The sequence below is a fragment of the Hyperolius riggenbachi genome, chromosome 4 (genome assembly GCF_040937935.1).
Source record: "Hyperolius riggenbachi isolate aHypRig1 chromosome 4, aHypRig1.pri, whole genome shotgun sequence".
Lineage (NCBI taxonomy): Eukaryota > Metazoa > Chordata > Amphibia > Anura > Hyperoliidae > Hyperolius > Hyperolius riggenbachi.
The window spans coordinates 198,430,214-198,446,067 of NC_090649.1; the positions used below are offsets into that span (position 1 = coordinate 198,430,214).

Consider the following 15,854-nt stretch of genomic DNA (forward strand, 5'->3'; position numbering starts at 1 on the left):
GGGGCAGCTATACTGGGGGCAGCTATACTAGCTATACTGGGGGCAACTATACTAGCTATACTGAGGGCAGCTATACTAGCTATACTGGGGGCAGCTATACTAGCTATACTGGGGGCAGCTATACAGGGGGCAAATATACTAGCTATACAGGGGGCAAATATACTAGCTATACAGGGGGCAACTATACTAGCTATACTGGGGGCAACTATTGACGATTGAAGTGTTTTGTGGACAGGTCTGCCACACGATTGCATGTATTTTCTGGTCAAATCTACTACATGATTGCATGTATTTTCTGAGCAAATCTGCTGACATGATTGCATGTATTTTCTGGGCAAATCTGCCGACATGATTGCATGTATTTTCTGGGCAAATCTGCCGACATGATTGCATGTATTTTCTGGGCAAATCTGCCGACATGATTGAACGTATTCTCTGGGCAAATCTGCAGACATGATTGCATGTATTTTCTGGGCAAATCTGCCGACATGATTGCATGTATTTTCTGGGCAAATCTGCCGACATGATTGCATGTATTTTCTGGGCAAATCTGCCGACATGATTGCATGTATTTTCTGGGCAAATCTGCCGACATGATTGAACGTATTCTCTGGGCAAATCTGCAGACATGATTGCATGTATTTTCTGGGCAAATCTGCCGACATGATTGCATGTATTTTCTGGGCAAATCTGCCGACATGATTGCATGTATTTTCTGGGCAAATCTGCCGACATGATTGCATGTATTTTCTGGGCAAATCTGCCGACATGATTGCATGTATTTTCTGGGCAAATATGCCGACATGATTACATGTATTTTCTGGGCAAATCTGCCGACATGATTGAACGTATTCTCTGGGCAAATCTGCAGACATGATTGCATGTATTTTCTGGGCAAATCTGCCGACATGATTGAACGTATTCTCTGGGCAAATCTGCCGACATGATTGCATGTATTTTCTGGGCAAATCTGCCGACATGATTGAACGTATTCTCTGGGCAAATCTGCAGACATGATTGCATGTAATTTCTGGGCAAATCTGCCGACATGATTGCATGTATTTTCTGGGCAAATCTGCCGACATGATTGCATGTATTTTCTGGGCAAATCTGCCGACATGATTGCATGTATTTTCTGGGCAAATCTGCCGACATGATTGAACGTATTCTCTGGGCAAATCTGCAGACATGATTGCATGTATTTTCTGGGCAAATCTGCCGACATGATTGAACGTATTCTCTGGGCAAATCTGCAGACATGATTGCATGTATTTTCTGGGCAAATCTGCAGACATGATTGAACGTATTCTCTGGGCAAATCTGCAGACATGATTGAATGTATTCTCTGGGCAAATCTGCAGACATGATTGCATATATTTTCTGGGCAAATCTGCAGACATGATTGAACGTATTCTCTGGGCAAATCTGCACACATTACGTGTATTTTCTTGAGAAAACCTGCACAATTATGTGAATTTTCTGGGGAAAGGGTCACCAAAACTTGGGCCCACTGTCTTTGCATTGCACTTTTAAAGGGAACCCGAGGTGAGAATAATATTGAGGCTGCCATATTTATCTCCTTTTAAGCAATACCAGTTGCCTGGCTGCCGTGCTGGTCCTCTGCCTCTAATTCTTTCAACCACAGACCCTGAACAAGCATGCTTGTTTCTGGTGTGATTCAGTTCACTACTGCAGCCAAATAGATTAGCAGGGCAACTAGTATTGTTTAAAAGGAAATAAATATGGCAGCCTCCATATCACTCTCACCCGGGTTCACGTCAAATTACAGTTAGCTCCGCCCTCATCCGGTCATGGCCACGCCCATTTTTTGCCGCGGCGCATGTTGTAGCGCCACCCATTTTTTGCCCCTTTACTTTTTTGGGGGGGGGGGGGGTCTTATAATACCCAGCACCGGGTGTCAAATGCCCTAGGTACGCCACTGGAATGAAGACCTTATAATATCAGCTGAAGGAAACAAATCGTAGCTTAAAAGAAGGTCTAAGGCCTCGTTCACATCTAGCTAGAGCAGATGGCCGTGCGATCCGAACGCAACACATACGATTGCACGCCATCTGTGCAGCTGCCCGCTGTGCTGCTGATCCCATCCATTGACAGTGATGGGATCAGCTCTGCGCTTTTGGGCAAAATGCAGGCAGCAGTACGCAAGCGCTTCCTAGCGCATCGTACTGCTGCGCAGCGCAGTAGATGTGAACGGTAGAAGGGCAGTCTATGCCCTCCTGACGTTTCTGCGTTTCAGCACATCATACGCGCTTCCAAATGCGCACAAAAGCGCGTATGATGTGAACGAGGCCTAAGGCCTCGAAAAATGTTAAACGGTTCTAGGTCAATATGGCCGGTGGGCACCACCATCTCTGCCAAGAATCCAGCACTTGTACGGTGGCACCAATATCCCTGAACTGTTGCTAAGAGATCTATAGTTTTGGATCATCTTAGCTGAGCGGAGGCTGAGTCTATTGTTCTCCTCCATACCCTTTCCACTATGTTGTGTGCCACTTAGTCATCCCTCCCCCGCATTGCATAATGACAGAATGTAGTTGATGGTCACAATATTGTGTCATTTTTTGTGTCCTGTGTAGGCTAAAGCTGGATGTGATCACAGGAAATCTATCACCAGCAAATCCTCTGCCAGGAGGTTTGGAGAAGTTTTAAAAGTAGATACACATTCTTTGTGTGTTGATACAGTATACACATGATTTACAATATAATAATATTTTTTTAACAATTGGCAATATTTCCAGTATACAGCATTTTCTTCAGCATTATTACATTTCATGCTACATTCATGTAAACCAAATTGTATTAAACCTTTGATCAAGCACAAGCATCGTTATACTGTACAATCCAACAAGCAAAAAGGAAGCTGAAAGAGATAGAAATGAGGAATTCTGTATATGTACAAAAATATCAAATTAAAGGTCACTGCAGTGACCAAATCCCAGTCTCAAGTAGGTACTGTAGGTATCTATCTAAAACTTATCTTTCATTAGTGTCTTTAAACACAACAAACAAAGTACATGTGCTACAGGTCATCTGAATACTATCAAAAAAGATCACTATTCTAACCCCAGACTGTCCTCCAAATTAGCCGACAGACTTGGCCATTGGTTTCAATGCCACAAACCACCAAACCATTATGGAAACAAAGTGGGGAGGGGGAGATACACTTTCCATGGTGCATTTGGGATGTGGAAACAATCCAAAAGCAAACAAAAACACAGGAAGAACATACAAACGCCATGCAGATAGTGTTCTGGCAAAGATTTAAACCTGGCACTCTAGCACTACAGCACTATCCAGTTGGCCACTGTCACCCTTTTGATGGCAGGACTAGATCAGAAGGTCCAGCAATACAGTAATTCACTCCTTGAAATACATGATTTCTACACTCTGGGCTAGATGTGTGTTCAGTAATAAGTGATAGATGATATGTTAGAGTTTTGTTGTGGGAAATTATCTTTTGTGATCGCTTTGTGTGACAGTTTACTAAAGATCCATGTACAGCCATGCTATTCAGCTCTCTAATGAGGAGCCTGTTGTGTTCTATGGAGAGGAGAAGGGGTTGGACAAACAGTAGGAGTTCAAGATGATCTTGAACAATCATAGGTGACAAAACTCTAGGTACGTTTATAGCCTTAGTATGTTAGGTGTGCAACGGATTTAACAGCTATCATAACATCTGGCATATGCAACTGCTCTTGTCTCTGCAAACTGACCAACCACCAAAATAAACATACTAGTTTAAAGGGAACCTGAACTGAGTCAAAATATTTAAAATAAACACATGATGTGCCTGTAAATGAATTTTACACACTTACCTCGCCTTCAGTTCCTCTCAGAAGCTCACCATTTTCATCTTACAATGATCCTTTCCAGTTCTGACAACTTTTTGTCAGAACTGAAATATATCAGTTGTTGTCAGTTATATATCAGTTGCTGTCAGTTATAGCTGAGAGGACAACTGATGATGAAGGTATTGTCCATGTTTCCCTATGGCTCAGGTGGTCGATATTACAGTTTAACAGTGTGCTGACCAGGAAGCTGTTATCAGGTAATGGCCATTTTCAAAATGGAGGATGGAGAATTTAATTGATCACAGTGGACAAACAGGATGCAGGAGAGGAGAAAGAGATTGATGAGCAGACTACACGGAGGTAAGTATGATGCGTGTATGTTTGTTTTGACTTTTCATTTTCAGTTCAGGTTTTCTTTAAAACTTTACAAGTGGACAAGTGTATACTCACTGTTTCTGCAGTAGATGTTGTTGTTGTTGTCTGTAACTCTCAATCGTGTGTTGGGGAAGATACTGCATAAGTTCCAGAGACTCTTTGATCTTTAATAAGGTTTCATATATTTCTCTGCCTTTTACCTAAATAAACAAGAAGCATAGGCTAAGTACAATATTTTATCTGCTGCACTTTAAGTCGCACAACAACATGAATGTTAAGAAAATGGCTATACAACTTGAACATTTAGTTGTATTCAGCATACAGTATAGACTCCATGGCATTTAGAATTGGTTCTCAGTACGTTACGAGTTTCTCCATGTTCTACTTTTGATGTTTGTTAAATTCATCTTAAAATTGAATTCTTTGATTTATGTATAAAACAGATCAAACTAAATATTTTTTCAAACTATGTATATGTATTTTGGAGCCCACTAACGCTGTTGTGTTCGCTTTTCAGCAACACATCGATGTTACAGATGCTGAAAAGTGGACAGAAGCAGACACTACTGCGTTAGTGGGCTCAAGCCCTTAAGGTGGCCACTAACGGTCAAATTTCTAGCGAAAAATCATTCGAGTAATCAGAAATTCTGATCGCATTGGTTATAAATAATCTCCATTGATGGGCACAATCAATTACAGACGATTATAAAATCAGTCGTCCAATTGGATTTTTGTCGAACAAAAATTTTAATTTTCTTATTGGTTGTGATAGATAGGAAGCAAAGATTCGTTGATGGTGTAGTGAACGATGGTTTGTTGATGGTGTAGTGAACGATTTCACTTCCGATCAGAATTTCTGATTGCTCAAACGATTTTTCGCTAGATATTGGATCATTAGTGGCCACCTTTAGGGTGAACAAACTGTAAATGTGCAGAATTCAAGATGGATCTGAGATATGGTGTCACACATCACAGGTAAATTTGTGGACAATGATTTTTACAAATAATGTAACTACAAATTCTAGGAACCCCCCAACATTTTTACCCCTTTATCCCTCTCCACATGGTGTCCACTATAGTCTTGTATGCCATCTTCTGAGTATCATATACGAGGTGCAGCCACAATGATCTGCCATAACAGTGGAGCCTCCATTGCACAATAAGACTTGCTTTTGGGGGGTGGGGGGCTGAGTAACAGGAAGGGAAGTTGAATTAGGCCCAGTTCACACGGGCGTTAAACGCAGCGGTTGCGGTAAAATGAACGGACAGTGATTTTTAGATGACAGTACTTGCTTTTCCTGACGTACCCGTGTATGCCCGGCTTGATGCCTTTGTTTTCTCAAGGCCGCTACAGGTAGCATCTAGGATCGGATACATTCAGCGCTTCTGTGTTCCCCAGGGAACTGAACACGTGGTGTGATGACCGAATCCCGGGAACCAATTCCAAACGCTTCTCTGTTTGTTCACAAAGAAGTGTTTAGCATTGGCAAAATGTGCCGCCACCTAAAGCCTGTATGAACTGGCCTTTATTGGAGCCTGCCACAGCCCTGGGCCCCCCTGCAGTAGCAGGGGTTGCTTCCCAATGGTATTGCTGCTGGGTCATGCTTAACAGTCTGGCGACAAGCTGAAAGAATGATGTATTAATTTACTTGTAATATAAGCACTTATATTGGTTTACAAGTTGGAAATGACACATTGTATGTTCCCTGAAACTTACAGGTATGTAGAGCACTTCATCATCTGGTGATCGTCGTTTCTTGATGGATGCCATCTGTATACCATGTGTGCTCTGTCTGAAACCTGTAACAACAAAGCATGCTTAAACAATGTATTAAACACATACTGCAATGGGTACATTCAGTGACTCATGCTGACTAAATGGCTGGACAAATTACCACATCATCAGTACTTGAAACAGCAACTAAACTAACACTGCTAACAAGCTAACCCTTAAAGTGTCATCACGGCTAAAGCTTTTCTCATTTTGCCTAGAATGTGGAAGGGCTCGAACATCTATCAACTATATATTTTTACCCTGGTTTCCATGGTTATATTTTGTTTCACTGCTTTTTTTGGCAGCACCTGCTGTTCAGAATTACTATTTCCTACTATCCTTGATGACACCTAAGGCTCCCTGCACACTGCAAATCCGTTTTCCGATTCCGATTCCGATTTCGTTTCCGATTCCGTTTCCGATTTTCCTTGAATACATTCAACAGAAAAACGGATCAAAAAACGCAGCATGCAGTTAAGATTAAAAATCTGAATCGGAATCGGATGTAAAAACAGATTAAAAATCTGAATCTGAATCTGATTTGCTTGCAGTGTGCAAGAGGCCTAACACTGACTACACTGAATACAGGAAGCAATGTGTCCAACTGCCACTCCTACTCTATCCATAACAAAAATTCATTTTACGGCTGGAGATTCATTCTAATAGTTGGAAATTGAAAATATCTAAATAAATACCATGAGTAAATTGAAAATATTAGATAATTTGCAGATTATGAGGCATTCAGAGTCCCAATATCCTTGTGCTGGTCAATTTAATCACAAAATGCCAAAATGTGAGCAGCAAGCAATATAACCCTTACTAAAGGCGAGAATCAGAGTTTTTCATTGACTGACCTTGCCTTAAGTGGTGGTTATTCAGCCAATCACTAGTTTCTGATAATGTTTCAGCTCAGGAGTTCCAGGAGCCTCAGATTTCACATGGCAGGTAAGTTTCAGATGCTGTTTTCAGCTATTTTACTCAAGGCAGTGCATTAAGCAGCTAGCATAAACTTAAAACACCATAGGTCTGCCTTAAAGGACTTACGAGGTCAAAATACGAAATTTTGATGATTACCTGTTTCATGTTTGATTCCACGGGCGAGTTCCTCAGTGCCCTCCGTTCAAATGCGCCGCAAAAGTATCCTTTTTATTTTCCCCATGCTACGACCCGACCCCACTGTACGGGTCGTCTCCTATTCCCCACGCAAGATGGCCGCTGCTAAGACCCGCGGCTGCGCAGTACGCATGGCGGAGAGTGCGGCTGCACAACTTTCCGCCCTCGCCCAGCCGCGTACTCGCTGACAGCCTCCTCCTAGTTGTGTCAGCGTCCGTGCGGGGGGGCGCGGCCTTACATGCACTACTAGCAGAGATGTGAGCGTGCCCGCTGACACACTAGGAGGACGCTGTCAGCGAGTAAGCGGCTGGGCGAGGGCAGGGAGTTGCGCAGCCGCACTCTCCGCCATGCGTACTGCGCAGCCGCGGGTCTTAGCAGCGGCCATCTTGCGTGGGGAATAGGAGACAACCCGTACAGTGGGGTCAGGTCATAGCATGGGGGAAATAAAAAGGATACTTTTTCGGCGCATTTAAACGGAGGGCACTGAGGAACTCGCCCATGGAATCAAATATGAAACAGGTAATCATCAAAATTTTGTATTTTGACCTCGTAAGTCCTTTAAAGGAAACCTTTTAACTAGCTAAATACTTTTCTCTCAACTGTACACCTCAGTTCAGCTATCCTGTAGTAAATGGCTCACAGTATTTGTTTTGCTGAGGGGATCTTCACAGACAGTAGTTTTTTGTGAGCTAGGCTCGGTGTATTGCATTTCTTGTCAGTAGTACAATTGAATATTGATAAATGAAACTGTTTTGCAGAATCTTGAAAGATATACAGTAACTTTTTTTCAAGTGTGAATAATCATTGATTTTACTAAATATATTGCTACCACGAGGGGCGGAAGCAAAATGTATCCATGAAAGACCATCAGGAGGCATCAAGGAACCTTTCAGACATTCTATGCAGCATCTGAAGATCATTCAAGAAGGCAATTTGTTTCATCATCACTCCAAGTGATATGATTAAACTGTATCGTGTTTATGACAGACTGATATACTGCTTGCTGATATGGTCTAATGGCAGAAACTTACATTGTTTCATACCTTCACCATTCTTTGTGCTGTCTGTGACTTGTTGTTTCCGAATGCTGTCCTCATCAGCTTTTCGATCTCTACCAGGACAAGCGCAAATACGAGCTTCAAAGCATCGCCGCCCAAGCACTTGACCGCTGCAACAATAAGTAGAAATGCATGTTAGCATCCATCTTAAAACATGAAACAACAACATGAAAAGAAGAAAATCAGGGAAAGAAAAGGTAGGGGTTTCTGTGAGCTGACACAGAGCCCCATCCGTGGTTGTACTGAGGGTAGTCTGAGCACACACAAAACTGTGAATAGCCTTGAATGTGTTTCTAGAAGTCAATGTTGAGCTCTATGGCACAACACCCTTACCAAAATTCCACTTTTCATGGGGGTTAGCACAGAGGAAAACACTTGCATAGTAACCTGTCCCATCCAGTAGAAAAGAGTATCAGTACAAGTGCTTCCCAACTCTCAACTAGTAATGGTGCAGCCAAGGTGCTCTATTCTACAAATAGAAAAGTTCAAATCACCTCAGCGCTAGCAATCAAACAGTGCTTCTTTCTTTCTTAGTAGAGACCATAGAAAGCCATAAATATTCATCCTGCAGACCTACAGTGCTCAAACATTGACAGTGGTAACTGTAACCAAATGAAATTGAAGCACTAATTCAAGATCAGGGATGTAATCAGAAAAGCAGTTTCTTCAGCAAAGGTTGTAAAAGAAAAAAGAAAAACTTACATCATGTACAACAGGGACCCAATCTGATTAAACCTTAATGCACTTCCAGTGCTAAAACCAACAGGTAAGTTCAACTTTAAGATGCTCATTGCCCATTGCCCACTCCACTAGATCTTATGCTGGGAATACACGTTTCGTTTTTGCCTTCGTTTTAGCCTTCGATTCGTTCAGTAAACGAATCGAGTGTTGAAAACGTATGTGAAAATAGTCATAATCTCATTATAGTTTTGATTAATAGACCCCAAAAACGAACGACTAGTGATCGAACATGTTTGATATTATCTCTCTTTATCCATCTAATCGAGCCATTGGTAGGCTTGATGGCTGTTCAGATCGATTATATGTTCGTTTATGTTAGTCCGTCCCTGTAAAAAGGGATTTTCGTTTTGTTTCTTTGCAGCCTTCGATCATTGGAAAAACGAAACCATCAGAATCGGAAAAAAAACGAAACCGTGGGTGGTGATATTAACCGTACGTTCGATTATTTCGGGAACGAAAAGGACAAAAGGCACAATCGAAACGAAGGCTAAAACGAAGGCAAAAACGAAACGTGTATTCCCAGCATTAGAGACTGAGCATCTCGAGGTTGAACTTACCTGTTGGTCCCTTGATGTAAGTTTTGCTTTTATTCTTTTATATCATTGGCTGAATACATTGCTTTTTTGATTACTAGTGATCGTATTTAACAAATTATGATTTCGTTAAATTTCGCATACATTTTTGCAATTATGCTTATATGTTATTACGATTGGCAAATTCAATTGATTTCGTGTAGTCATTTGTATTTTCGCATAAAATTTTGTGAAATTTTGCGTCATTTCTTGCGTACTTTAGCAGTGAATAGCAAAGCTCCTATACATGCTATTGACACCAAAATGGCTACATATGTTAAGGAGAGTAGTGGGTACAAGTCAAAAAAAGAATTTTGCAAAAAGACTTTATAGTTTTTGAGAAACTCGATTTTAAAAATACAAGTGAAAAACGGTTTTTAAACTTAGAACCAATTTTGGTAGCAATTGCATGTATGGGGGCTTTGCTATTAACCTCTAAGGTCGGCACAAAATTAAGCAAAAATTACATGGAAAATTACGCGAAAGTTTGGAATACTACTACATACAAAATTAATTACTATTTCCTCTTAAATTTCGCATTATGATGCGTAACTGCGAATTTAGATGCACAATTTTGCATATGTAAAATTTCGGCACACCACTGTTGATTACATCCCTGGACAATAATTAGTTGCTTCAGTTGCATTTAGTTATATTCACCGCTGTCGATGTTTGAGCACTGGGTGTCTGCAGGTGGAATAATAATATCCTATCCAGTTGTTTTCCCCTACACTGGCAAATGCTACTCTCTGGCAATGTACCTGCCTTATTTAATGAATGGCAAGCAGCAAGCTTATGGCCCATATACCCCATGCACAGCCTTTACATACCACGCACCATGAAACAAGAAGGGAGACAAGTGCCATGCAACTGTTGTGTGGTATGATATAAGTAACGAAAAATTATTCTGAGTAGTTTGTCATGTAACACCACACCATGTATACTTATTCACCTTGCGCCTTCTGAACAAAGCGTGATCAAAATAAGTCGTGTATACTCACTCTCGTGTTTCCAATGTCACTATGATCAGTATTGGTCGTCGATTCATTCCTCCAACACAGCTGCTGTTGCACATGAAATTGTACAAAATTGTTGTGAATTCTGTGCCAACCTAGGAAGGATTTTGTGGAAAGGAAAAAAAAAATCAGATCGGGATGCTCTGTACACCAAAAGTTTTGGAATAAATTACTTGGAATAAATTATGATAAAGTACACCAGCTTCTTCCCCACAAAGTACGCTTAGCACAGCTAAGGGGAAAGGCAAATCTCGGCAGGTCTTGTGAGACAGCTGTTGCCTAGATACAGAGACTTCCTGAATAAACAGTCACCTTATCTTACCCGATGATGCTTGCTGAGGATGCTGGTAGAAGGAAGGAGCTGTTTGGAATAAGTAGTCAAGTACGCAAAAAATAGTTGACTTCAGCAATTAAGAGCTTTATCCTCAGGCAGAAAAAACTATATTTGCATGTTCAGAAAGTCCCTGCATCTAAGGAATCATCAAGAGTTTGAATTCACTATGATATGTGTGGGGATGCAGGGCGTTTTATGACACTTGTGAGATGGGCCCCAAGGCTGTGAAAGGCACCAAGGGGAGGGGGGGGGTTCAAGGGGTTCAAGGTAGGACCATTGGAGGGCCCCATCAAAGTTTCACCCAATGAATTGTAGTTACACCACTGTGAGGATGGGACACGTTTTAAGATGTGCAAAATACTGACCTGTGGAGGCTCATACGGCACCAGAACACTTTGTCTGCCAGTAATTGGATCCTCTACGTACTGTGCATGGCTGTTCCCTTCAACTCTTATGAGATGACTTGGGGGAGCTATCTGCCCTGTAGAATGAGAAAACAGAACACTGAGAACTGGAAACAGAGAGCATGGAGAAAGTGATTTGCTAAAGGAAATGGTAAGTGACGGATAGGGAAGTAGCTTCTGTTTGCTTTAAACATCCCATCATGTACAGACTTTCACACATTAGCAGATGAGAGGAAACTTTACATTCTACTAGGAGAAGAGGAAGCCACAGTGACAATCGCTGCACACTATGTCACAGCATGCCACAGACTGTGAGAACTAACTGTAAACTTAAAAATGTCCATGGACTGCTTACACTTTTACCCTTCCCCTTCCCTAAAACCCCCTGCCCCCCCCCCTTTTTTTTTCCCCTTGCTTTGGCAATGCCTGTATGAATTTTGGTTATGCCAATACAGTTAGTTTTTTATTTGAATCATTTGATTTACAGTAGATTTTAAAATGCCAGATGCTTAGTGCTTACTGCACATGGCTGAAATTTTCAAATGAGCACAGACTTGTCACTGTCCTTCAATTCTCAGCTATTTAAGTAAACCCGACTTTATGTTTTGTGTTAAACTGAATGTACACAGATTTATTTATAATAAATCCAAAAGATCCGAAAACGATTCATTCTACAATTTGAACTCTACTTTAACATGCTTTCTTTCTGATCTTGTGAAATCTTTTGAGGACAAAAGAAAGATTGATAGGAAACTGGAGCAAAAGTGAAGCAGTTGCCCAGACAAACCAATGAAAATGCTTTTTTCATTCGACACCTCAGACTTTATTGGTTGCTTTGAACAACTGCATCGCTTTGGCTTCAGTTTTCTGTCTTGATAGATTAGCCTAATTGTTCTCAATTCTTATTGTCATGTTGAGCTTGTATTGATTCCCTGATTTCTTAAAGAGAACCTCAAGTCAGTGGTATAGCTATAGCCAAATTTTAGATCTTTCATTTTAAAAACTTGCTTAGCTCAGGTGACTCTGTGTGAACCGAGCAGGCAAAAAAGTAAATTACAGTTACAGTACTTGGCTAAACAGTCAAAATCATGGAAAAATCTGAATAGGTATCTTAGATTACTGCATTTTGCACATATTTATTTATCATATTGCATACAGTAAGTATTACAGTGTAATAAATAAAAGATAATTAAGTGTGCATCACTCTAAAGTTATTTAAGTTAAAGGTACATGAAAACATTTTTTTATTGATTTTACTCCGTGCTTATATCTCAGATACCTTTGACCTTGTTTTTTTGGTTACGAGTAAGCACTGCAATCTACAGTATAAGGGTGCATAGAAATATCCAATTTTGATTGGCCAATAAATGGCCAATTTTGCCACTTCCATGGAGCATGAACACCAACAGATTTTTGATTGTGCAGGTAAGCTCTGATACTAGATTGCAAATGGTAAAAATGGCCAATAAAAATTTTGTTGGAAAAGACTTCTGCAAATACACAACCTCATCTTAGTCTGTAAAACGTAATTTGTGGCAAGATGGTTTACCCTCATTGAATTCTCTGCTGAGCTCATGGTTTGGACATCGCTTTACAACTTCTGTGACATGTTCTGCCTTCTTGTAGACTGGCATTGCCCTTATCACTGCGCCCTGCGGGGGAGGAGTCATCACTTTGATCTGAATCGGACATGTTTTGGCTATCTGGCAGTAGAGCTTCTTGAGATCAGTGGAATACTAAATAATAAAAGAGACACAAAAATTAGCCGAATGAAAAAGTATGAGCCAAGAGAAATGTTAATAAGGCTCCCTGCACACTGCATGCGATTTTGATTCTGATTTTTAATCGTTTTTTACATGCAATTCCGATTCTGATTTTTAATCGTTACTGCATGCTGCGTTTTTTCTGCGTTTTTCTGTTGATAGCATTCAGGGCAAATCGGAAATTGCAAATTAGAATCGGAATCAAAATTGGAATCGGAATCGCAAATCGGATTTGCAGTGTGCAAGGAGCCTAAGGCAGATTTTATATTACAAGACTTGCAATGTTACGAGTTTGTTCGCTGGTAATTTTATCATGATTTTATCTCCTAATTCACTGTCCTACAAACAACAAATAAAATAGAATTTCTTCCTGCAAGAGCAACAGATGCTAAATGGGAACTATTAGCAAGCTGCCATGAAAGCAGGTGTTGTTGCACTGCAATAATGATATCATTAACAAACCTGATTCACAGAAAGATCCTCTTTATATTCAGTTAGCATATAAGAAAAACAAAACATCATCAGCTGCATGTGTGTATATAGCCGACGCAGTTGCTTGATTTCAGTACATTTGGCTGCTGAAGGAAAAGGCAGATAAATGAAGTGTCTTATGGTAGCATCAGTCTTATAGTCATATATCACACACACTGTACATTTACAATATTATAGAGCAGATACTGGCTGCTAACGTGAAGCTAGATCCCCAAGCAAAAGTAAGTGGCCTTTTTTGCAGTGTCAATAGCTGTGATTGAAGTTGTGTTTATTTTTTGTTTATTGCCTTTGAATGAACACTCAGGGCAGCAGTAGGGAGGGAGAAATGTCTGCTTGGACTACAAAAAGTGTAGAGAGTTGGGCAACATGCTCACTCAGATGTGTACTGAAGATACATTACAAGTGTACATCTGTGCTCATTGTCTGAAATGGCCACTTTAACAAACACTTGAAATTTGCTATATGTTAATGATCAGCTGCTCATGGAATGACTAGCAGATAGTTTACCCTACAAAGAATAATTTGTAGCAAGATTTTTGGGAATTGTTTTAACTCCACCTTCTTCTTCCAGCTATAAGGAGATATTGGAAACAGGTACGCTATTATTATCTATTTGCTTCCTCCAGGACATACAACATCGTGGTTTAATGCAATGTAATGGTTCTACACACTTTAGATTTCTGACACCTGGAATGAACTGTAAAGATAATTTTGGATGACAGCTGAATGAGGCCTGTATAGACATGTTGCTCGCTCCTGTGAAGGTAGGAGGAGGGGTATGTAGAAGTGACATCACACCACACGTAGAAAATTCCTGTGAAGTTCCCATGCAGAGCAATTGACATTTGGCAAGGCAAGGAAATCCATAAAAAGAGACAAGACAAATGACATTAATATCACGCTTTTCTCCTGGTGGACTCAAGCCACAAGGGCAAGCTCAGTAGGCAGTAGCAGTGTTACGGATTCTAGCCCAAGGACTCCTTACTGAACAAGAAGAGCCAAGATTTGAACCCAGGTCTCCTGTGTCAGAGCAAGAGCCCTAAACCAGTACACTATCTGACCAGAAATATGTTGCTAGATTTACAGGAGAAATAATCTGAAATAAGCAATTCGCTGAGCAAAATCTGAAGTGTGTATGTAGCCTAAGAAAATAAATGTGACCAGATACAAGGTAGTGATTCATAAAATGTGTTATGCCTGTTTTCAGAAGTATGTAAACCTCCTAACAATAACAGACACTTGTCACCAAACATTAGCACCGGTTTTATTTTAAGGGAAAACAGGAAAAAAAATACATAAAAATAAAAATAATCATAGCTAGCCTATAGGGCTGCTTTTTTTACAATCTGCTTACACTATATCCAGTCAGTGTATTTTATGCTTGTCTTTTCCTGTTCATTGATGCATTATACGGTCATTGCTGCAACCTCATATCATATATCTTTCGTGAGGTGCTTTAGGCCATTGTGCAATGTCTCATTCCCTCAGGCAATGGATTAAACTACAAGGAGTTTATGTAGCCTCCGGATACAGCAAGTGCTGCCAAAAGATAAACATACGGTATTTAAATAAGGTTCAGTTGCGAAAGACCTCTTGCTTAGAAATTCTTCTTATAAACGTCACTGAGAAAAGTGGGGGTTATGGGGGTAGGTGGGTGCGGCGGGAAATGGCGGGGGATGGGGGGGGGATGAACTGTACCAGGAAATTAAAAGGAACACCATTTTAAAAACTTTATTTCTAAAGATGTTCTCATCAACTTATTAGTTTACAGTGCTTTATTTTACATGTTTATCTTGTGCTGATCGGTTTTGCTCAGAGAACACTGCACTCGCTACCGGCCCGCTCATGAGGCGGGGTGAAACTTTTGCCTCAGGCGGCAAATTTCTAGGGGCGGCATCCACCCGTCGGAGGGTGCGAGGAGCCGGCCGCCCAGCTGGAGGGGTAGCGGGCAGGACGGGGGTATTGGGCCTAGCGGCGGGGAGGGGGGTCGGACCCCCCCCTCCCTCGCCTGGGTCCCCCGTCCTCCGCTCCCCTCCAGCCTTAAATCCATCAGAAGCGCAACTCTCGTAAGAGGCAGTGGGCGGGGAAGACTCACCTCTTCCTCGCTCGATCCAGCGTGCGCTCCACTGACGTCACTTCCTGCAACGCCGCCCACTGTATTGTAAATGGACGGCGCTGCAGGAAGGGACGTCAGTGGAGCGCACGCTGGATCGAGCGAGGAAGAGGTGAGTCTTCCCCGCCCACTGCCTCTTACGAGAGTTGCGCTTCTGATGGATTTAAGGCTGGAGGGGAGCGGAGGACGGGGGACCCAAGCGAGGGAGGGGGGGGTCCGACCCCCCTCCCCGCCGCTAGGCCCAATACCCCCGCCCTGCCCGCTACCCCTCCAGCTCGGCGGCGGCG

General features: G+C 41.5%; 1 protein-coding gene across 5 annotated transcripts in view; it reads right to left on the reverse strand.

Annotated features, from left to right (window-relative positions):
• The window catches only part of TP63 (tumor protein p63), a 212,365-nt gene that overhangs the window by 26,011 nt on the left and 170,500 nt on the right, over positions 1-15,854 (reverse strand). For 3 of the 5 annotated variants that reach the window (XM_068281208.1, XM_068281210.1, XM_068281211.1), the window contains exons 3-8: positions 12,749-12,935; positions 11,161-11,276; positions 10,447-10,556; positions 8,106-8,242; positions 5,905-5,987; positions 4,263-4,387 (exon numbers count right to left, since the gene is read on the reverse strand). In XM_068281208.1, coding sequence (XP_068137309.1) covers positions 4,263-4,387; positions 5,905-5,987; positions 8,106-8,242; positions 10,447-10,556; positions 11,161-11,276; positions 12,749-12,935 — 758 coding nt within the window. The remainder of the gene's footprint in view (positions 1-4,262; positions 4,388-5,904; positions 5,988-8,105; positions 8,243-10,446; positions 10,557-11,160; positions 11,277-12,748; positions 12,936-15,854) is intronic. The other 2 variants (XM_068281212.1, XM_068281209.1) reach the window with 1 other exon arrangement.